Below are 24553 nucleotides of genomic sequence, written 5' to 3' on the forward strand. Positions count from 1 at the left end.
TGTCTTAATAACTGTCCTCTCAACTTAGGCCTTTAAAAACCATTGAGAAAGGTGCCACTTGTAGTCTCCACCTGGGATGCTTCTGGGATTGTCCCATTCTTCCGCCCACCCCTCAACTCCCAAGACAAAGGCAGGCCTTCTGTCTGTGGCACTGCTCTGCCTAGACGGGCCAGAAGAGAGCAGACAGGAGACCAAAGGACCTTGCAAGGAGCTGACTCATCCTGGAGCAGTTAGCCTCCCCTTGTGTCAACCGAGTCCTAAAAATACCATCAGCAACACCTCTCCTTGTCTGAAAGGCCCCATCCTCACAAGGACTCCACAGGCCCCATGTCTCCAGCTGAGGAAACATAGGCTATGGAAAGCAAGTCCCTGACCCAAATGGAACACCTCCCAGAGCTGGGAAGGATGATGTCCATTCAGCTTGCAAGGCCACCTTCCTCACCCCTGACAGCTTGTCACACTGAAAGGAGCATGTGTTTGGGTTATCCAACATTATTTTGTTAACTGGAAGAACTATAGGGTTTGTGCTTTCCTATTGCTTCTCCACCAATTCCTCTAGGAGGCCCATGATCACTGACACTCCCCACCCACCCTCTATCCCATCGCTTACTAGTTAGGGGAACTTTGTGATGGGCTCCCTGGACATTACTTTGGGGATTCCCTGGTGTTCAGGCTTGCCATGTCAAACTTCACCCTGGCCTGCTCTCCGCTTCTCTTTCTGGGCTGGACCATGTTAATAGTATTTACAAACTACACCCTCCACGCAAAAAAAAAAAAAAAAAAAAAAAAAAAAAAAAAAAAAAAGACCTACCTAAGTGGTGTCTATTTGGCATAGCTAGATGTTACAATTATACCCCAGGTAGGACCTGAGCATGGTAAGAACTTTTATATGCCCTATTATGGTTTCTACCACCATCCAATTGATGGGCCTACAAAGTTCCCTGCCCCGAGCACTGACCCTCAAGAGGTAGGCAATGGTTGTTAGATAACAGTGATAAATATTTTAAAGCTGCAAAACTGATTCTAATTGTGAAACTTTAGAAGGATAAGGTGGTTCCAAGGCAGAGAAACAGGGCAAGGCTTTCAGATGGCTGGCTCACAGGACTCCTTAAATCACAGCCAGGGGGGCCTGCGTCAGAGGCACTCTGGGGCCCACTCTCCAGAGGAACTTGCTCACCTGTATCTCACATGCAGCCTGCAGGTGGAAGACCTTATAAAACGCCTCCTCCACGGTGTCACCTAGAGCAACCACTCCATGGTTTCTTAGCACCAGGATCTGCAGAGGAGCAAATGGCCAATTAAAACTTCAAGTCTTTTAAACTTTAGTTAAGAAGGAGCAATTTTTCATTTATTCCAGATCAGTTTCCATATCCAATCCCAAAGCACCCTCCCCACCAACTCCTTGTTCATTCTCCCCCTACAAACATTCCTAGCTACCCCACATGTAATATGAACCCGAGGCATCATCTGTAAGAAATGGAAGATGCTTTGTAAAACTGAGACTAGGTAGCTTGCTGGATTTCTTTGGGCAATACCTGGATTTTTAGGCTTTGGAGGGCTTAGAAATCTAAAAAACTGGTGTCTGTTAAATTGAACGAAATTACTTGATGTCCAATATTAGGGACTAACCTCAAAAGCAACCTCTGGATCCTGTGACTTGGTTGACTTGGAAACCAAAACCCAAGGGGGTGGCTCTCTCAAGAGGTGGTTCTGAAGAAACAGGTGAGTCATGTCACCTCTCTGGACCTCAAGTCTCCTCTCCATGAATTCGGTGATGTCCTGCCAGCTCTAAGACCCTATAGCTCTGTGAAAGAAGCTGTAGTGACCTTATACTCTAACTCTCTGGTTTTACAGAAGAGGAAACAGAGGCCTAAAGAAATTGAAAGTCTCCCAGCTAGTCAGGGGCAGAATCCGAACTAGAACCCAGGTGTTTTCACTGTTGGTGCAATGTTTGTGAGTCAGCCAAGAGCAGGGAGATAAAAGGGGTGGTGGTGGGGGAGAGAAACAGAAATGAATTTACACTAAGAGCCTGACTCCCCAAAGTTCAGATGTAGAAACTGTTCCTTGGTTAGTTTTATCTTCAAGAACTCTCTGAAAACAGATGATGCCCACTGAGTAACAGGAACACAGATCGGTGTGTTGGATTTGTCCTTGCAGACCTCGGCTGAGGCCTAGTGGCCTCATCATCACATTCTCTGTTGCTGAATGAAAACAGCTGGAGTTTTTTTCCTCTCAAGGGAAACAGGAAGGGATGATGACTCTGGCCTCCAAAAGACTTTGTAGATAGCAAATGCCCCATGTCTCAAACTCTGACAGCATTTCATAGATGTGAACATCTCCTCCTTCTCCGGGCATTGCTAATGAGGCATTAGAGAATGTCAGGAGAGAGTGGCAGGGATTTCTCCCTTGTGTCAGAGATGGGAAGACAGGGGCTCTCAGACTGGAAATGACTCAGGCAGTGAGTGCCTTTTGAGGACAGGAACAAGCATCTATCAGCCCAGGCTCCGCTCCAAAACTTCCTGTACTAAGCTGGCCACCCCTAATTATTTGCTGTTAAAATATAGGTCTTTAGATTAAAAAAAAAAAAACAATAGTGAGATTCTGTTTCTACCAAGTTAGCAAAAAAAAAAAAAAAATGATAACAAGTTTAGGAAGACTAGGAAGCAGCGTTCTCACATACCAGATGCTGGGGAGGAGAGGGCAATTTGCCTATATGAAGTAAGAGTTCTAAAATGTGCATCCCAGGCATTTATCCTAAGGATGCAGTCTCAGGCATACACAGAGATTTAAATGAAAGAATTTTCATTGCATGTTGTTCATATCCAGGAAAAATTAAGGGGAAAAAACCCTCCAAATGTCCAACTACAGAAGACTGTTAAGGTAAAATGGTGACACAGCCATTCATATAATGAGGTATATTTTAATAATTTAAAATAGTGATTTATAAAATAATAAAACACAACGGTATTTACTGGATATTGCTAAGGGAGAAAGGAGAATATATTTTATGATCCTAGTTTTATAAATTTATGTGACTATATTTCGAGTGAGCACCAAAATCTCAGGGTAGTGGCATATAGAGAATCTTTTTTCACTTTTTTGTATATGTGCAACTTTGAAACATTGTCCACTGAACACATGTCACTCATGATGTAGGCTTTTGACAATCCCACCCCAGAGCGTCTTCCCGGAACAGCTGAGCAAACCTTGCAGGTGGGTCCAAGGCACTTCTGCAGGCTGATTCGATCCGCTTCCTGCTCCATCCCACCATTGAAGTCATAGTAGGCCATGTCCCCCACCAGCAGGGCATTGTGGGAGACAGGCAGGAGGCCGCACTTCATGGCCGACACCTTCAGTGAGACAGTGGAATGATTAGCACCTGCAGCTCCCCTAGCTCCTCTGTCACATCTGCGCTTTCCTCAGAGTGGCACAGCCAGACTCTCCTCTGGGGACTACTGGTAGAGGGAGTAAGCCCCCAACAAAGGCACCACCCTCTGCCTCTGCTGCACCTGATTGGGTCTGGCTTTCTGCTTCCTCTGATGTCTTTCCAGATTTCCCAAATCTTACCATTTTGATAGCAGCCATGTCAATATACCATTTTCTAAAACTGCTACAGAGAATGCCCTTGAGAGAGCTGGTGCTGCTGCCCACTCCCAGCTCTTCTCTTGTCCTAGGACTCAGGGAAGAGGCTGGGGTGAGGCAGGGTCCAGGGTCCTCTGGGATGGGCTGGTGGAAGTCCTCAACCTTGAGGTCAGGGCAGAAACAGGGAGGCTCACTGAGAAGCCCCGTCTTACTCGTGACAGGGCAATAAGAGCACCAGGGAACAGGGTTAAAATCCATGCCCCACACCCTGCCTTTTATTAAAAGCAAGGGCATGGAGAGATTTAGGAGAGCTTCTTGCCTTTGTTCACTCATTCTGCCCCATGAGCAAGCCTGCAGAAATGGACACTCAGCACACATATATCATTCAGTCTTGGCCCAAATTTTGGAAAATCTGAATCCTCATAACTAGTGTACTTGGTAGAAAAAGCCCAAGGCCAGTGACAAGTCTGCTCTGCCCCTGTAGGTATGAGGCCTCGTAGTCAGAAAGATGGGTTGAAGGCTGGGGAAACATCCAGAACTGGTTGGTGGTTGCCTTTCCAAGTGACACTGCAGTGTCTTAGGTACACATGGGGAAATTACCAGAGCCCTTGAACGGACAATCTGATACTTGAGGGTATCGCTTCTACTCTCTCCTGGTTTTCCTTGCTGCAATCCCAGCTCTCAGCCTACCTTGGGCAATGAGGAGTGGACAAGTCCAGGTTCCCACTGTATTATCTTTTATCAAGATCTCTCCTTACTAGAGAGAGGGGCTGGGGGCAGGTGTCAGCCCTTAGTCCAGTAGGACTGACCTGAACAGAACTCAAGAGATACCATTACCTGGGTCAGTAGTGCTTGTGTATGTGTGTGCAGCAGGGTGGGGGACGCAGTAGAGCAGGCATTACACATCTTTACCTTATCTCCCCAAACCAAGACTTTGGTGCTTAGAAAATGGAGAGGATTAGTGTCCCCACGTTGGGTGTTCCCTCTCCTCAACTTGGCCTGAGTTCCAGGAAATCTTTCCAGAACTGTTTTTAAAAAACAAGACTGCTACCAGCTTGGGGGGCTTAGGTCTTTCCTCAGGGAGAACCTCAGAGAAGCAGGTAGCAGGGGTCTGTCGCCAGCCTCAGGGTCTGAAATGCCGGCCTAAGGAGTGGACACTCACGGCTGCGGTGGCTGGCGTGTGCAGGTGGATGATGCAACGCACGTCAGGTCTGGCTGCGTAGATGGCCGAATGCAGACAGAAGCCCGTGGTATCCACTGGGAAGCAGCTGCTGCCCTTCTCCACCACCTCTCCCAGGATATTCACCTTGATCTGGGCCAACGAAGAAGAGAGACTGATGGCCACAGGGCCGGCAGAGGCCCTCACAAGTCTCCCTGCCCGTGGGCCAGCACACGCCTACCCACTGTATTCAGACATTCCAGCACACCAGGAGCTAGGGCTGGGCTTGGTGTTGGGAGAAAAAGAGACCTGGTTTCTGCCCTCAGTGAGTATACAGGCCAACAGGCAACATGGGTGATTATAATTCAGCAGGAAAAATACTACAGCAGAGTTTCTCAAACTTTACTGGGTATAATAATCACCTGGAGATCCCATCAAAATGCAGATTCTGATTCAGTAGCCAAGAATGGGGCCCAAGAGTCTACATTCCTAACAAGTTCCCAAGTGACACCCAGGCTGTTGGTCTACAGACCACAACTTGGGTAGAGGGGCTAGAAGACAGTCCATCACAGAATTCTCTAGAAACAGATGGAAGGAGTGTTTGATCCCAGTAAAAGAAGGAGATCAGAGAAGTCTTCCCAAAAGAAGTAACATCTGAGATGTTTTCTTGTTTTTTTACTCTTTACTTTGAATTTTTAAACATACACAAAGGTAAAGAGAGTGGTATAATAAACATCCATTTACTAATCACCCAAAAGCTAGGTCTTAAAGGACAGGTAGAAACTAGTCACTGGTCTTATAATATAATCTGCTTCTGATGCCAAGGAGGTAGTAGGTGTCATGGCTAAAAATCACACATTCATGTGATGTGCGCGCGCGCGCACACACACACACACACACACACACACACACACACCCCTAATGGTGGCTCTGGCTGGCTCTGCACACAGTCAGGCTGTGGTGTTCCCTGCTTAGCATAAACAGTTTCACGGAACATCACCACTAGAGAAGGTCACTTTGTGACACAGCAAGACAAAAGACTATTCCTTAATCATGCTTAAGCATAGACAAAAACAACCCTGTGCGAGTACAATCATGTCCATACCTCCTCCTGGCTAAGGGGAAACCCTGGAGCTTCTTTATCAATGGCAGCTTCTGCCTCACTCCAATCCCCCACTCCTGCCTCACAGAACTGCCCCTATGCCTGACATTGCACTATCCAAGGCAGCACCCTCTTCTTAGCACCAGCCAGTTGTCCTAAAGTCACTTCTGCACACAGCTGGCAGGGTACGATTGCTACACGGAAACCTGGCCACATCACTCACCTGCTTACAGTGCTTCAGAGGCTCTACACAACCAGCAGAATAAAGTGAAAGCACCATAACAAGGCTTTTGGTGCCATTTATCATCTGGTCCCTGTCACCATTCCAGCCTCACTAATATATGAGCCAGATGCAGCCACTCACTGTCCTCCTAAGTGCACCATGATCTGGCATGTGTCTGGCTTTGTGCAAACTGTCTTCCTGCTGAGGACACAATTGCCTCTGCCCAGCCCCTCCCTGCTGTCCCGGTCTATGTCTGCCTATCCTGTGGTTTCCTGGGGACTCAGTTCATTCACCACTGGGTCAACCCAACTCCTTTGCCCCTCCTGCTGGGGCTCCCTAAGCTTCCTGCTATAGGAGAGCATTCTTCACTCTGAGTTTACTTGCCTGCTCCCCCACTAGGCCACGAATGACTTAAAGGCAGAGCCTGTGCCTCCTTGTGTCTTTGGTTCCAGTCTGACTCAACCATGACCTTGTTAGGTGGCCCTGTTCAAGTCACTTACCTCCCTGGGCACCAGCATCCTCTCTTCCCTGTAAAGTGGCCTTGGCAGTCCTCATGGTCCTGCCCTGCCCAAATACACTGTGACTTTGTCAGCTGGCTCTTTTAACTGCAAGCCTGGACTCAACATGTGAGAGTGTGTCAAGGCTGGCAGAGGCCTGGAGGTGGCACCCTCTGGCCTCGGCTGTGCAGCACAGATGATGTAGCCCCTCGCAACCACTGGCCCTCTTCTGCTTGTAAGACAGTCCTTTCTACTGTTTTCCTTCTCCCACCCAGGAATCTTTCCTGCTCAAGACCAACTTCTGGAACTTTCTTCCTACTACACCTAAAAGGAGCAAGAGAACCAAAAGGGGTCCCAGAAGCTATCTCGAATGGCACCAGCACTAGGCAGGTCTTGCAGAGTGCTTGAGAGAAAGTACTGGCTGTTGTTCTAATATATCCCCGAATCTAGTAAGGCCTCCCCACTCCCAGCCTTTGGGGTCCAATCCCAGGCATAGGAAGACCCCGTGCCCATCTCCTCCATTTCCTCCTCCTCCTCCTCCTCCTCTTCCTCCTCCTCCCTCCGACTGCGCTTGTTGCCTGCACCTTGCATTTGGTCTCATGGTTGGGTTGTGCTATGGGTATTCTGCTTCAGGGCCATGTGTCTTCTCTGGCCCACCAGACTGCAAGCTCCACAAGGAACAGGACAACAGCAGCTAATCTGGAGATGGCCTGTCACTCTAGGCTGCTGTTGTTTCAACAAGGAATAGGCAGCAAGATGCCAGACTGTACTCACCAGGCTGGATGCGGTGACTTCACTACAAGAAACTCCCTTAGGGCTAATCAGGAAGTGATCCTGTTCCTTGCTGACTCTCAGCTGGAAGGAAGACACATGTTGTCAGTGGCAAGGAGAGAGAGGGATCATTTCCAAGGACTCTCTGCTTGAATCCCCTCTTCCCCTGAATCCACTGCATCTAAAACTTCCTCCCAGGAACCCTTATCTCCCTCCAGCACATGAGAGATGAAGAAGATCCAGCCTTTATTTGGAACTGGGGCAATGGACCTACAATAGGAATCTCCCAATGATTAGGGGTAGCCCTAGAAATAGGCTCCAGGAGTTCCTAGCTCCTTATCTAGAGAAGTGGCCACGAGTGACCACAATGGTTAGAAACCTTGAAAGGGCTCAGTGCATGACCATGCCAACAGCAGGAGTTCTCCCTTCCGATTTTGTCAGGGCCACACACAGTGCCCACCCCACTCCACGATGCTCTCCTCACCGTAACGTAGGTGTCGCTCAGCTGGGCCCAGCCATAAAGGTCTAAGAGACGGTACACGCTGCTGATCTTGCACCGCATGAGCCGCTCTCCCTTGGCCAGGTTCAAGGTGTCAGCTGTGTGGAGGTCATTGATGGGTGTCATCATGGAGAAGTCTGCAGGGAAACAGGGCGGGGACACGGCAGCTCTCAGGATCAGGGCTCCTGTCTGCCCCCCTTCCTTCCTTGCCTTAGTCCTCTCCAAATTCTCACTGGCACCACAACTGCACAAAACTTCCACAGGCAGGGAATTAAATATTCTTTGACTCTTACCCAGGGGGAGAATGTCCATAGAATGGATAGTTGTGCCCAAGTAAGTCTTCTGCTTATTCAGATAAAAATGGCATTGCTTTTGGTCAAAACTCATGGCAATATTCAAACCACAGAATGGAGAGTTCTCAGAATGCCAAGCCTACAATAAATCCTGAAGATGGACACTGAATAAAAGCAGAAGTAAGTTTATGGGCATCAATAGGGATATATTTCATCAACTAGTTTTCATGAAGAAGTTCCTAATCATTAGACCTGCTATTATCATATTGTTTAAACTATATCATGTAATATAACTTCTCCTCTGCTTTAGAAACAGGGAAGATTAGAAAGCCAAGTCAGGCAGGAAGTCAATTCCTCAACCTTTTCTGACAAGTCATAAACTTCCAGAAGTCAGTATGGCTGGCTGAAAGGCTTCAGGCCTCAGGCAGGCCACATCTTTTCCCCTCTGGATGTGCAGTCCCTTGGTTACTTATGGTTCTTTCTGGGAATTTGGAGGGATGTGGAAAGGATTTGGAAATTGGCCTAGAAGATTTGATGGTCCTATCCTCAGGGCACCCAAAGGGTCTAGGAGGTGATGTCCAGTCTATCCCATTAAAAATGATGACTGCTGCCTGCACACCTCCAGAAGGCATAAGAGGGTGTCTGAGACCAGCACTTCTGATTAGTATCCAGAAACCAATAAAAGAATCAATAGGAGAGGGTTCTGGCTTAAAATGATGTCTGGCTGGGAGCCTCCTGATGCTGCCTCTCCCAGCATCTCACTAAAAACTTTAATGGATTCAAATGCCCTTTAGAAGCTTCCGCCATCTCAATAACCTCACTACTACACAATGTGATATATGTCCTATATCAGGTTTGCCATTAGTTGAAATGATGAGGTTGTTTGCAGAAGTGAGGGTGTATCAGGTGCTGTTGGGCCTATGTAAAGCAAACAGAACCAAACTCAAAACACCCCATGTCAGGAATATGCCCCCAGAAAGCCTGTGACCACCAGAGGGATACCTCCAGGGCATGTGTCCAGTAACCATGGTTGACAGAGAAAGAAGTGGTCCAAAGGCTCAGCTGAACTGGCAAAAAGGACAACAAAATTCTAAAGTCAACAATTTCTAATTGGAATTGACCAGTCTGGGATCCTTTCTTCCTCTCTGTGCATTCCCTAGACAAGCAATTACCTCTTTGCTTCATCCCTAGCAGCAAGAAGGGAGGGATATCAAAAGCAACCCCGCCCCCATATAAAGCCAGGCAAGAGGGGCTATCCACGATTTCTTGGAATCCTTCTTTTACAAATAACTATGGAGTCCCAGGGATGGCCAGGAGGCCAGAATAGGTCTAAAAACATGCCATCACATCTTCCGTGTCCTGTATCAGTGTCCCCCTCCCCCACTCCATGGAGCTTTGCTGTAAGGATTATCCCACCCACAGGCCCACGGTGGGAGAAGAGACCAGAAGCTTCCACCAGCAACTCAGAACCTCTGCTTTCAGGGTTTTAAGAGAAAGAATGCTTGTTCTGACCAGCTTCACAAAAGTTAGGATACTGAGTGCCAGGTTTATGACTTAGATCTAACCAAGCCATTTACTCAAGGGACCTAAGAGAACACAGAAAAAGATGAAAATTCACTAACCCCTCTAGGAAAGCTAAGACTGAAGGACACACTATTGCAAAAAAAAAAAAAAAAGAAACCAAAATAAAAACACAGAACCACCACAAAATTCTAAGGCAAATGGAGCTGGACAAAGAACAACCTATCTGTGCGTGAATTCATGACTCTTGGAACCTCCCCTGTCCACAATCCCTGACTCAGATACCCTGGACATAGACTAATCAGATTTTCAGGCATCCAACTGTCTTTCTGACAGTTGCTGGCCAGTGAGGCAGTGAGAATTCTGGTCAGCTCTATTTCTCTCCCAAAAGAAAGAATATAAGGTCAGAGACATGAAAACGATGAGAAAAAAATAGGATAGCTATGGAAGACAAAGACCAGAGAGTCAGCATATAGATAATTAACATCAATATAACAGAAACAATTTCTGAACTGAAAAAGAGACCTGTGTAAATAAGTTATAAGGATTTACTACATGCCAGAGGGAAAAGTCCATGAAGGGAAAAAGCCTATAATTATATGCTTCCTGACACATTTCTGAAATACAAGGATAAGGAGAAAAAATGCACAAACACCTACAAAAAAATTTGGGTTACCTACAAAGTAACAAAAAAATAGCCTGTTTCAAATTTCTCTGCTATAGCAATAGATGCCAGAAGACAATGCTACAGGAGGTTTACTAACAAACAACACTAAAATAAAGTGACATAAAGCAGGTAAAAAGAAAAGAGTCACCAAAACTATGCCCAGAAAATGTAAACAAAAATAAACAGAGATCATAATACTATTATCAAAATAGAAATCAGGGAAAGCACATCCTTTTGGAATATTCATCCTTGGCACCAAGAAGGGAGGTATAACAAAAGCATAAGGACCCCAGACAAAGCCAGACAGCAGAGGTCACTGTTGGGAGGACCATTGTATACATTATCCTACATGAAATAAACCTATAATTCATAATGAAGCTACAGCTATAAAGAACACTTTTGCTTTGGATACCGTTTCAGCAAGGTCCAAAGCAAAAGCCATCAGAAATACAAAGAGAAATGAACAGTAATCAAATATACAGAGGAAAACAACACAAATCTCACTTTTTATAAAATTGAAAATAATAAATGAAGATACAGATTAAACACTATGCCCTAGAGACAGAATCTACATATCATTTAAAAATGATATTAGGGCACAAAGAAAATCTCAGTAAATCCCCAACATAGACATTAAATAGGCCACATTACCCAAACACAATGCAATAAAATTAGACATTATCAACAAACCTTTAAAACAATACAAATTAAACCACTTGGAAATGAGAAAGCACACTCCCAGACAGTTCTTAGAATAAAAATAAATCAAAGCAGCAACTGCAAACTATCTAGAAATTAACAATAAAGGAAATACTGTGTCAAAATTAATGAGGTAAGACCAAACTTACATTCAGAGAAAAAAAATTCATAGCCTAAAATGTCTTTATTATTGAATTAGAATGAAAATAAAGTATTCATTTTATTCTATTCCAGAAAAAAATATAAATATCAAAATAAACCAAAGAAAACTTTTGGAAAATAATTAATGAATAGAAAAACAAAATCAATGAATTGGGAAACTTGAAAATTAGTAGAACAAATACATAGATCCAAGAATTGGCTTATGCAAGATATATGAATAAACCAACATCTGGATTGGCTGTAAAAAGACAGGGGGAATACACAACACCAGAAATGAGAATGGGATGTCATCTCGTCCACAACTGAAAGTTTAAATGGTAGAAAGATGGTACATTACTCTAATAATTTTGAGACTCCCTATGAAATGAATCATTTATTTAAAATATATGGCCAAAATTTACTCAGGACCTAGCAAAATAAATTTTTTAAAGACCCTAGATAAAACTGAGAAAAAAAAATGTTATAAAAAATGTCGCCTATCTGGATGGCTTTACTAGTGAATAATAAATCTCCAAGGAAGAGAGACTTCCTATCTTATTTAAATTCCATCAGGACAGGGGCATCTGTGTGACTCAGTTGGTTGAGCATCCAACTCTTGATTTCAGCTCTGGTTCATGATCCCAGAGTCCTGGGATCAAGCCCCATGTCCAGCTCCACACTGAGTGTGGAGCCTGCTTAAGATTGTCTCCCCCTCAGCCCCTCTCCTCCTCTCTAAAATAAAAACAAACAAATAAATAAATGCCATCAGGACAAAGAAAAGTGCAGGGATCACCTGATTTATCTTATGAAATTATAGCCTTAATACCAGTACTAAATGAGGACTGCACAAAAAGGGAATTTCTGACCAATCTCATGTATGAATATGCAAAATCCTGAATAAGTCTAGCAAATCAAATCTAGAAGAATATTTTCAGAAGAATGCATCAAGACCAGGAATGATTGATTTCAGGAACGAAAAAATACTTCAATATTCAGAAATCTATTAATATAATTCATCACATCACTAGTTCAAAGAAAGGAAAGTCAATAAATGCCCAAAATGCATTTTATAAACTCAACATCCATTTCTGAGAAGAACCCATATTGAACTAGAATAAGAAGAGATTTCCTCAACATGATCACAAACTCAACTCTTCGGGTAAAGGGTTTCTATTAAAGTCAGAAACAAGACAAGAATGATTATTCTCTAATCGATTATTAAACATCGTTCTGAGAGTTCTAATGAATACAGTGAGAAAACTGGAAAAAGAAAACAAAGGGTAAATGTTGAAATGAAGGATTCAAAATGAACATCATTTGCAGGTCATGGGATTTTTTTTAAATATACAAAACCCAAGAGAATTAATTGAGAAACTATTAGAATTTAAGAGTTCAGCAAGAAGCTACCTTTCTGGTACTGGTAAGCTTCTGGTAAGAAGCTACTGGTGACAGCTATAACCAGAAAGAAAATTGAGTGGAGAAAAAAATCATTTAAATAACAAAGTTACATAAAATTTCCAAGATAAACTTAATAAGAAATTAGTAGGGACTATATGAAAAGAACTACTAACCTTCTCTGATGGACACTAAAAAAGGTTAAAAAAAAAGCAAATAAACAGAAGACATACATCATCTCTGAACAGACTTAAAATTCATTCATGCAAATATTTTTAAAACACCTACTCTGTGACAGCTACTTTTCTAAGTCCAGGACACTACTCTAGGGTACAGCAGTGAACAAAGGATACAAATATCTTTTCTCCTGTGGAACTTATATTCTAACATAAAATTGTAAATTTATAAATGCTTCACCAAATGAATCCATTCAATACAATCCCAACCAAAATCCCAAAAGGGAATTTTTGAGGTAGATTGGCGGAGGGTGGGGGGGGGGTGGTGGTGGTGGTGCGGAACATGACAAATTCTAAAGTTACTTTTAAGAACAAACTGGCACAAATAGTTGAGGATTTGACAAATAAATAATTAAGGGTATTTGTCCCATGAGATGATAAAACATGGGAAAGGTGTTTCTGAGTGTGTAACCAAAAACAGAACACACAAAGGAAAGTACCGACAGATTCAGAATGTGATACAATTCTGAATTGTACTACAATTTACTACAAAAATAAAATCATCCCAGTATGTATATGAAAATATATCCAACCTCATTAGTAATTAAATAAATGCACATTAAAACACAAAGTGCTATTTATTGCCTATCAAATCAAAAAGATGAAACGAATGGCATAATACATACTATGCACAGATCAAGGTGCAGGAAATGGGCATGACTGCATTTTTTGTGGGAATGTATATTGGTTCTTTCTTTCTCCAGGGAAATCTGGCATTATGCATTAACATCTTCAAAACATGCAAATTCTTTAATCCAGCAATTCTACTTCCAGCAATCTGTCTTTAGAAACTAGTCATAGAATAAATCGAAGAATTTATTGCATTGTTGTTCACAACAGCAAAAAATTGTAAACAACCTAAAAGTCCAAAAATAGGAAACTGGTTAAATGAACTATGGCATACTCAGCCATGCCACAGAATATGCATACCTCCACCAAACATTGTATTACAGAACCATGTTTTATTATGTGAAAAATTAGTCAAGATATGTTAAGCTATCAAATTTGCATATATAATGTGATTCCATTTTTGTTTTCTTAATTTATCTATGTTAAGAGAAAAAGGCTGGAAGGATATACACCAAAATATTGATAATAGTCATTTCTTGGTTGTAAGAACACAGTACAGTGATTTTTATTTCTCTTTCTTGAATTATTTTCCTAATTTTCAGTCATATTCCTGTATTTATGCTGTTGAGGGGAAGTATTTTTAAAATTTTTTTTTAATGTTTATTGATTTTTGAAGGAAAGAGAGACAAAGTGTGAGTGGGGGAGGGCCACAGAGAGAGGGAGACACAGAATCCGAAGCAGGCTCCAGGCTCTGAGCTGTCAGCACAGAGCCCGATGCGGGACTCGAACTCATGAACTGCAAGATCATGACCTGAGCTGAAGTCGGACAATTAACTAACTGAGCCATTCAGGTGCCCCAAGTATTTTTTTTTTTTTTTTAATTTTTTTTTCAACGTTTATTTATTTTTGGGACAGAGAGAGACAGAGCATGAACGGGGGAGGGGCAGAGAGAGAGGGAGACACAGAATCTGAAACAGGCTCCAGGCTCTGAACCATCAGCCCAGAGCCCGACGCGGGGCTCAAACTCGCGGACCGCGAGATCGTGACCTGGCTGAAGTCGGACGCTTAACCGACTGCGCCACCCAGGCGCCCCGCCCCAAGTATTTTTTAATGTTTGTTTCTTAAAGGTTGTGGGCAGAGCTTCAGAGACTAGGAAAATGGTTTCATGCCCAGCTCTGGATGTGTGTGGCTCTTGTCTAGGGAGTCAGGTTGGTCTGTCCAGTGTGAGACTGAGACACTGGCTTCAATGGCCTCCTCTCATCCCCACGACCCCATCTGCAAGGGAGTGGCTCCAGGAGACTGAGGAAAGAGCAGCCTGAGTCAGGGCCTGCTGCTAGAACACAAGGATTTTTCTTCGGTTCTGCACCTGTAACTAGAGTAACAGGGAGCAGAATCCTCACTCCCCACTCCTGGTTGCTCAAGTAGAGGCCATGTAAGGGACTTTGAGCTGCAACACTCTTCCCTTCATGCTAATCCACTTATGATATGAGGGGGACTGGAAGAGTCACATAGAGGCTGCCCTGCCTCTCACAGCAGTGACACCATGTCATTCCCGTTCCCTCCCCCAGCAGAACGAGAAAAAGGTTTTCCTGTACGTCATCCTCCCCATTCTATTTCTGGGCATCAGGAAGAATTCTTCTGTGGGTCTTTAAATCCAGCAGCCTCAGAAGCAGAGCCAGGTACCTCTTTGGCTGGTCCCCCAGGTCTGCAAACCCAGTTGCACCACTCACTCCGTAGCCTGGCAACCAACCCTCTCTTCCCCGCCCCACTTCCTCCACCTCTGCTCCTGGCAGCTCCCCAGCTCCCCACATACTCATGGAAGATGTTGGGAAGACTGCGTGGGAGGTGCTGGCCATGAAGTCCGCGATCTGCCGCAGGGCCCAGATGTTGGAGGAATTGTTCCCCTTCTTCATCTGCTCCTGGATGAGGCCTTCCAGCTCCTCCCTGAAAGACTGAAGCAGGCCCCAAGGCGCTGGTCCCCCCAGTGTGTCTCATGCAGGAGACTGAGGGCCCCTCTTCCAAGTGCCCGCCCCTATCCCCGGCTCAACTAGGCCAGGGCCACACATGGGATCCTCAGGCCCCAGAAAATACTGGGGGTTCCACAGGTACCTCAGGAGACCCCCCCCCCCAAACTGCTGTTTGGGAAGCAAAAAGGAGATTCCCCTGCTGTGTTCCCTTTGCCCTATGAACCGTAATCCAGATTCCAGGTCCTTCCTGGGTCTAAGTGATAGTCAAGACACACTCCCCATCACCCACCTGGACTTCCCCTACCCACCACCATCAGGCTAAGGCGGCTTCACTTTAGTAATTGAGACATTTTAAAAAGCAGAACTGAATGGAAAAGTGTGCTATTGTCCCTGTCCAGTAGGCATGCCTATGGCTCTTCTAGGCCTCCGTTTCCTCATATATGGAAGGATTTGCTGTCCTCCCTGTAGCTTCCATTTCTGATGTCCTATAACTCTAAGCCTGGCTTTTCAGACCATAACTAAGACATGCCTGTCCACCAGATGGCAGCAGGGAACACGCAGGAGGAAATAGGCATTGGTGAATCTATAAAAGGACAGAAGAAACATGACCTCCTCATGTCCTCATTTCTTGCCTGGGAATAGAGTCCTATCCATTCAGGCCCCAAAACTTGGGTTGGTACTAACTCTGCCACTCCTACCACACCTGCCATCTCTCCTAGTCACAAGTTGGAGTTTTTCCATCATCTCAATGCTTTTAGTACCTGCCATATTCCTCCAGGCTCCTCACATAGACACCTGTCACCCAAAACTCAGGACCATTACCTCAACGCTCCTCTGTGAGGTCTGAGCATTCACTGTGTGCTCTCAACCAGGGTCCCACACAGCCCACTACATGTCCTGGCCCTCCAAACCCCGTGGGGACTGAGGCAGACCCCCATCCCAGCAGGCACCTGGAGATGCCAGCTCCATCCTGAGCTTCCCAAGCCTTAGGATCATGCACTGTTTCCTGAGGACCTCGCAGCTCTTGTGCCCTCACCCTCCCATTCCACAATGCTCTGCTGCCCCCACCCCCCACACCACCCAACCTGCATCAGCCTCCCACTCAGTGGTCCATTAGGTCCATGCTTTGTTCTTCTCAATGCACCACTTGTGGAAGGATGAGTTCTGTGTCCATGCCATGCAGGTACCAACTGACCTCAAGTCTGGGGCCATGGTAGGGTGATCGTGACTTGCCCTCTCTTGCCCGGCCCATATCTCTCTGTACCCTCCACTCTCTCCACCTCCTGGGGCTTCCAGACCCTCTTCACCTCTGCCCCATACGTGTCAACCTTCTTGCCCTGACAGTGAGTTCTTTGCGCTGTTCAAAAATGGGAGGCCCGAGCCTTCCACATGGCGCCCCCTGCTGGCCTCTGGTTTATACAAATATGCCTGTTAGTTCAGTGTTACAGCTTTGGTGGAAGACTGGAAACTGAGGCAGGGCTCCTGTCTTTCATACCCACCTCCTCCCAGTACCAAGCCAAGCCATCTGCACATAAACCAGGTTTTGCCATCCACCAGTGACTAGGGAGAGAGTTAAATCCAGGGCCAGGCCCGTCAACGGGCTTAAAATTGCTAAGACGCTGAGCAAGTAGGAGTTCTATAGCTTTCAGGTTCACCCAAATGAATACGAGTTCCCCTCTCCCCTCCCTCCTTCTCCTTCTCCTCTCCCACCCGCCTGGGGCGGACCTCGCTCACCGGGCTCTGCAGGATCATGGTGACGCGCTTCTTCTGCTCCATCAGGTTGAAGTCCTGTCGCAGGTCCGCTGCGCGACCGCGAAGGCGCAAGTATTCGGGGTCGTCCTCAGAAAAGCGGTCGAAGTACTGCTGCCCCTGCGGGGGCGGGGGGGAGGCAGCCTCTGGGACGGTCTCTTCACTCATTCTCCTGGTGGGTTTACGATCCACTCCTGGAAACCTACAAAGAGAAGAGAAGAGGGTGCTCCCAGTCGTAGTACAGTTTTCTAAAACAGAGGGGCTGGATTCGGTTGTATTTACACGCTGGAGGTGGCTATTTTCAGTAGGGTTTGTAAGCCAAGCAGCGGTTTGGACTGCAGTGCGCCGGCAGCTGCCTATCTATAGGGGGCGCTAACACATCATCGGACCAAGCGAAAATATGGCAGAGGCTCAGGCGTCTACCACCCTTCCCTCACTAACCTGCCCCGCTTAAACAGCAACACCCCGGTGGAAGTGGACAGTTTGGAATCCAGTGTGAGTATGACCTGCACATCTTTTGGAGCATTTCTATGATGCATATCTATATAGTGTAAACCTATATATTGGGAGTTAGTACTTACTAAAGTACTATATCTAGACCTGATCCCACGAATGAGGACTAGGGCAGCCTTAGGAGAGTTGGACTGGGACCCCTTTTTAAGCATGCTTTTTTTTCCTAAGGTCTGAGGACAAATATAGGAATGTCTTCTCTTACTATATTGGAGCCCTTCTGAAGAAGCAGGCTCTGCAGTTCCAGCCTCTACCTCCCAGCTGTGGGACTTTGGCCACAGCAGTCTCCCTTCGTGTGTCAGCACCACTAGGCCTTCAAATCAAGGTTATGCCCCTTCAACACTCAGGCCAGCCTTACAGAGCTCTAGCCTTCTCCCTGTTGTGTGATCCCCTTCTCAGCAAGAGGGCCTTAACCGAGCAAGAATTAGCTTCTGAACACGAGTAGAGAGATGCCAACAAAAGAGCATTACAGGGGATCAGGACACTGGCTTTCATCCTTAACCTGTCCCTCCCTCACTTTACCTCCATGGGCTCACATTTGCATTCCATGAGGAGGTGGAATGCTCTCTTGTTCCCTCAGAGCACTCCTGCCTCCTCATCCTGATCTCTTCTTTCCCTTTGGCCCATTCTGTTAGTCCAAACCTTGACCTTCATGACAGCCAGCAGCTCATTGCACAAGAAGCCTTGCTGACAGCTAGTAAAGCATATTCTTGTTGTCGGTGAGCTGTATGTGACTTCTTCCATCTTCTGTCAGGCCTCTACCCTCCACCTTATAGTTTCTGAGTGGGGCAGACAGGATGAAGCATTAGGTAATAGGTAAAGTGGGAATTCACCCCATCAGCCCAGAACACTCAGGTGATCTTTCTTCCTCTCCCTCTTCTTTCATTTTTCCTTCCTACCTTCGTTCCATTTTTCCCTTCCTTCCATTCCTTCCTTCCTTCCTTCCTTCCTTCCTTCCTTCCTTCCTCCCTCCCTCCCTTCCCTCCATCCTTCCATTCCTTCCTTCCTTCCTTCCTTCCTTCCTTCCTTCCTTCCTTCCTTCTTTTTCCCCTTTTGGGGAATAGCAAATGGCAAAGTTAAGGGAGGGAACATATGCAGAGTCCCTTAGCTTATTGCCTGAACCTGTGGCCTAAAGCAGTGGTTCTTAAACTTGGGTGCAGGTTGAAATCTGCTGGGAAACTTGAAAAAAATACTGATATCAAGGATTTTCATGTTATTAGTCTGCGGTGTGACCTGGACATCAGGATTTTTAAAAGCTCCCTGGGTGATTCCAATAGGCAGCCAGGTTGAAATACCACTGGCTAGATGTTAATAGTTGTACCATGTAATGGAAGGTATACATCCCAGGTGTTGGCCATTTAGCATGCCAGCCAAAGATGGCACAAAGCCTCATCTTCTAATACTATTTCCAGGTGCCACTTCCCATGACTATCCCAAGCCCAGTCACCACCTGCCACCATACACTTGACCTGGGACAGCAAGAGTGCTCTAAATGCCACCACAACCCGCTTTTACAAGTTTGCCAAACCATGACATCTCCTCTTAATTCTTTCAGTAATTAATCATTTCCTTATAAATGCCCTCATCAGATCTCCCCCAACCAGCATCATGCCTACCAGTCCTGTAGATGAGCTATTTGCCTGCAAGGGATGGAGTATGGGGAAGGCATCTTCCGGAAGTGGCAGCGAAAACACCCAAAAAAACAAAAAGCATTCTCTAAAGAAAGATTTGTAGCGGATTTGGCAGAGTGCTAGAGTGGCTGATGTTGTGCTTAGTAACATTCAAGCCAGATTCTTCATTTAAGTAGAGAAAGCGATTGAGTCCATCATGGATGTTTCTGGTGGGATTAGCTATAGACTAGAAGCCAGAGTCTGCAGTATCACCCCCCCCCCCCCCCGTCATTCTCTAGCTGCAAAGGCTTGGGCAAGTAGTAATTTCCCTCTTGGGGTCTCCTCTTGTCCGTCTGTAAATGAGGTAGTGAACAGAATGAACTCTGGAGCTCCTTCCAGCTGTACACCATATGGAGAGAGACAGATTCGTATAGAAAAGCAGAAGGATGGAGGATCTGGATTTCCAGAGCAAGAGACCTTCCTTGTGCATCCTCATATTCTCCCCTTCCCCCTGGGGCCTCTCCCTCAAGCCAGATGCCAGAAGAGAAACATCTGCAAAGAATACACATGACCTATTGACATTTGCCTTGTAGGTTCAAGTCAATCCCTTGAGCATAGGTTGAGTTAAGAATACTTCACCTCCACCACGCTCTCAGACAGCCTCATCCCTGCAACTTGGGCAGTAAGGAAAGGGACTGCAAGGACAAAGACAATGGGAGTGCATCAGAGCTGTGCACACACGCAGTCACCACCCAGACTCTCCTGGGCAGACAGCACTGCAGACATTTTTCCAGAGGCACTGCCCCACCCTTTGTAATTCTCTTTGGCATTTTTGTAGCCCCAGTTTTTGATGTTACTTTAAAAACAAGCAGCCTTCTAATGAGTACAATGGATGTGCACATGGGGATGAGCTCCCTGTGTTCCTTATGACTCCAGGTCCCACCAGAGGCTGACCCTCTTTCCTTCCCCTTGGAGTGGCTGCATTCCCAGGAATGGGTCTGTGAAGGCTTGAAGTAGCATTATCCTCCCTGAAGCATGAGGAACAAAAAAGTTCAGGTTCTGCTGGACAGGAGCCCGTATCACCATGCCCCCAGCCCTGCCTTCACTTCTCAGAGCCCATCCCAGAAGGTTACTCCAGAGATGCTCCAATGGGACTGGGTTAGAAAATGGAAGCCCTGACTCCCTCACCATGACAACAGGGGGCAGAGAAAACCACTCTTTGACTTTGTGCACCAGAGGCATTCTTTTGTGCTCCTTCTTTTCCTTCTAACATGTTACATAGGTGACCAAATTTACGTGCAGTGTGGCTTAGTGGTTAAAATCAGGGACTCTAGGGGCGCCTGGCTGGCTCAGTTGGAGTAGGTGACTCTTGATCTTGGAGTTATAAGTTTGAGCCCCACATTGGGTGTAGAGATTACTTAAAACTAAAATCTATTTTTTTTTTTAAAGCATGGACTCTGGAATAAGAACGTGATGAGTTCCAATCTTAACTGTGCCACTTATTAGCTATGTGATCTTGTTGGGCAAGTTACCTAACCTCTCTGCCTCAGTTTCCCCATATACAAAATGGGGATTGGAACTATTTAACCACCTCTTTAGGCTGTTTTGAGGATCTAGATGAGTTAATGTATGTAAAGAACTTAAAACAGCACCTGGTGTATATCGAGTGCTCTTAAGCATTTGCTCTTATTATGTGTTGTTTGGGGCTAGAATCATTACAGCATTAGGAACTCAAGTAATGAGAGGCTTAGGATTCAACTGTAAACAGGTGCATATCAAGTACTGTAATTATATGTTGTAGTCCAAAAAACTAACTCAATCTTGAGCTATATTAACAAAAAGAACATCCAGAAAAAGACTGATGAGATTGAGTCGTTCTCTGACCAGAGAGTGGGAACATGTCAACCTGGAGATCACAAAAAAAGAGGATAAGCAGGATGGTGACCATCAGAGGCAAGCGCTTTTTGGGCCAGGTGTGACATCATAAAGAATGTATCTGGCCTTTGTCCCCAGTTCCTGGTACAGAGCTTCAAAAAGCCTTGAGATTTCTAAGATATCCAAAAAACATGAAGAGGGTCTTTTGTTATTCATAATGAGTCCATCTCATCAAACCTGAATTTATGCTAATGAGGTGACTTATGGCGGGCCCTTAGATGTTTCAAGGGAGGGACTAGCCAGCAAGAAAGACCAAGCACATGATTAGAGGGTTGGAACTTCAGCCCCATTCCCAACCATGGAGGACAGGAGGGGAAGGAGATGGAGTTCAATCAAGTGGCAGATGATTTAAACAACTATGCCTAGTACTAATAAAGCCCCCGTCCCCAGTGGTGCCCCCCATTAAAAATCTCTGGACAGCAAGACTTAGAAGAGCTTCCTGATTGGTATGCTGGGATGGTGAGACACCCAGATTCTGCAAGGAGGGGGCACGGATGCTCTGCACCAATCCCCCACCCTCCCCATGTTCTGCCTTATGCATCGCTTCTATTTCACTGTTCCTGAGTTGAATCCTTTATAGTAAAACTGTAATCACAATTATAGTGAGTTCTGTGAGTTGTTACAGTGAATTAGAGACTAAAGAGGGAGCATGGGAACCCTCAAATTTATACCCAAGTAAGTGAGAAGTACAGTGGCAGAGGAGGGGCAGAGAGAGAGGGAGACAGAGGATCTGAGGCAGGCTCTGTGCTGACAGCAGAGAGCCCAACAGCAGGGCTTGAACTCAAGAACCATGAGACCATGACCTGAACCAAAGTCAAAGGCTTAACTTACTGAGCCACCAAGGTGCCTCAAGTGTGGACAATTTTATTGGTGACCTTGCCCTTTACTTGTGGTAGTTAACCTGTGTGCCCTTTAACTCAGTGTAGTGTCAGAATTGAGCTGAATTGTAGGACACCCCATTTGCATCAGAGAATTGGTGGCAGGACAGCACCAGGTAACTTCTATTTATGGTTCATTTTCATTCCCAGGACGCTTCCATAGAACAGATGTTATTGTCACAGTTTTACAGATAAAGTGAATTGCAGAGAGGTTAACTAACTTGCCTGAGATCACACAGATAACAGTGAGGTCAGGATTTCAACCAGGACTGTCTCTGGCTCCAGATCCTGCATTCCTCCACCCCAGTTGTCCCCAGATGTCTGTTAGGCTGCCATGTGGAAGAGGGAGGAAACGGATTCCTTAGAGACTCCAGGGCCAGAATTAGGTGGGCAGATTTTAGCTGAGGGTACAAGGGGAAACTTTGTACCAGCAGGAGCTCCTCAGGAACAGGAAGATGGGACAGGCTGCTTTGTCAGGTGGTGTCTCTCTTCTTGGAGCTCCGTGACTACAGGATTCTGTAGAGGGGCTTCTGCCTCTTCCAAGGGGATTGCACTAATGACCACTAAAGTCCTTCAGAGTTCATGGGAGCTCTCGAGTCAGCAGGATTGGGGGAGTTCGTGGCAATGACTTGGGAAACTGGAAGCTCATCCTGGTGAGATGACCTCAACCAAAAAGCCTGCCTCACTCCCTGTCACCACCAAAAACTGCTGACAAATTACCGGGAGGCTGGACCAGCCTTGTCCCAGGCTGCTGCTTCTCAGTGCTCGGCCCGTGCACCCTGCTTCGTTCTCAGGGACTCCAACCACATCTACAGGATTTCAAACATCTGGGTGGAAGCTGAAAAACACAAACAACAAATATCAGGGTCTTGTCTGTACCACCAGGACTCCTCATCCTGTTTTTGTAGCACCATTAGGTGCTGATTTATTTTAAGGACTGTTAAGAAATTCTTTAAAATGAAGTAGAAATGAAATTTTAGTTTAAAAGCAAATTATACCTATGAAAAGAAGTAAAGAAATCTTCATTATCTTGACAAATGGTATCAAAACTCCTTTCAAAGAGAGGAATTGAAAAATCTCTTTGCTGAGTGTTGGCTTCAAGGAACAGGGGAGAGAAATTGCTCTACACAGTGGAGGGACAATGTGGAACTCCCGAATGAGCCCAGAGGGGTCACGGGCTGCTGTGCTGGAAGGCATATGACCCCTTCCTCACACCCCCCAATACTTCACTAACAGCTATTCAACTCACAGACATGGGTATGAGAGAATTTTGGGCACAGCCAAAGAAGCAGGAGAAGCCTGAAGAATATCACACCCCAGGAAAGTGGAAGGGTTTTGGAGGTGCACAGGCTATGAATTGGTGGATTCAAGACAATTTCACTGAGAATTCAAGGGGAAGAGAGGCCCCCAGCTGATACCTGGGGAACTGGTCATGAAATACCCCTGAAGGAGGAATGGAAAGTTTTGAAAGTCTTACAAACAAGGATGAGTTACTACTCCAAAAATCCTGGGGATCAAGGTCTTCAAAAAACACAGTTTTCCATTTTCACTTGGGCAATGTTCACTTGTTGCTCAGAGCAAGGATGCTTGTCTCCCCCAGAGATGGCAGCATCCCAGACACCAACTCCTATTCCCACCATGGCCCCAGGCCCAGTCCCTGACTGTCCTGCCTCACTGGCCAGCTCAGCTCCATCCCTGACCCAGTACTGCCCACAGCGGAGCATCTGGGAAGACTTGACTTACCACTGAGGGACAGGGAGATTGCATCTTGGTAGTTACTGTGTGCCTGAGGGAGTCCGGGACACTGCATGCCTGCTGAGGCACAGCTTCCTTCTCAGCCCGGACGGGGTACCCTGGGCTCAGCAATTCAGTACTGTGATGGCCCCTGAGCCCAGTCTTGATGCTCACGGCTCTAGTTAGGGACCTGGCAGTTGCTTCCATAACCTATTCTCTATGCTCTGCACGTCCAACTGCCAGCTGGGGTCCTCTTCCCACTAGTTTTATTTTTAGGCAGAACAGGGCCATGGCCACCACCTGATGCTGCTTCTGTCCAACATCTACCAACATGGAAGGGACCCTCCCTTCCAGGGCTGTCTAGCTCTAGGGCAGGGCTTGCTGACATAACTCTGGATGCTATTCTTTTTTTTTTTTTTAAGTTTGTTTATTTTTGAGAGAGAGAGGGGGAGGGAGAGAGCGGGGGAGGGGCAGGGAGAAAGGGATATAGAGAATCCCAAGCAGGCTCCACACTGTCAGTACAGAGCCTCATGCGGGGCTTGAACCCACTAACCATGAGATCATGACCTGATCCAAAACCAAGAGTCAAATGCTTAATTGACTGAGCCACCCAGGTGCTCCTTTGCTATTCTTTTACAGGTGGCCATTGATGTCCCATAAGGACCAATCCTGCAGCCTCGTAAGTTGTCTTATCCAAAGCACAAGCTTCTTCCCCATCCCCAGCAGCCCATGCCACAGGGTATGAGATATGAGGTATACTTTAGTGGCCATAACCTGCTAAGATTTGGATTTTCAGAGTCTGAGCTATTAATTGT

General features: G+C 45.9%; 1 protein-coding gene across 17 annotated transcripts in view; it reads right to left on the reverse strand.

The window, feature by feature from the left end:
* Window positions 1-24553, reverse strand: part of ADD2 (adducin 2) — a 105064-nt gene that overhangs the window by 25108 nt on the left and 55403 nt on the right. For 5 of the 17 annotated variants that reach the window (XM_047853633.1, XM_047853634.1, XM_047853638.1 and 2 more), the window contains exons 2-9: window positions 22230-22842; window positions 17057-17273; window positions 15169-15307; window positions 7819-7970; window positions 7338-7418; window positions 4745-4894; window positions 3207-3350; window positions 1178-1276 (exon numbers count right to left, since the gene is read on the reverse strand). In XM_047853633.1, coding sequence (XP_047709589.1) covers window positions 1178-1276; window positions 3207-3350; window positions 4745-4894; window positions 7338-7418; window positions 7819-7970; window positions 15169-15307; window positions 17057-17239 — 948 coding nt within the window. In that variant the 5' untranslated portion in view covers window positions 17240-17273; window positions 22230-22842. The other 12 variants (XM_047853639.1, XM_047853632.1, XM_047853630.1 and 9 more) reach the window with 10 other exon arrangements.

This window comes from Prionailurus viverrinus, chromosome A3, assembly GCF_022837055.1.
Source record: "Prionailurus viverrinus isolate Anna chromosome A3, UM_Priviv_1.0, whole genome shotgun sequence".
Taxonomy (NCBI): domain Eukaryota; kingdom Metazoa; phylum Chordata; class Mammalia; order Carnivora; family Felidae; genus Prionailurus; species Prionailurus viverrinus.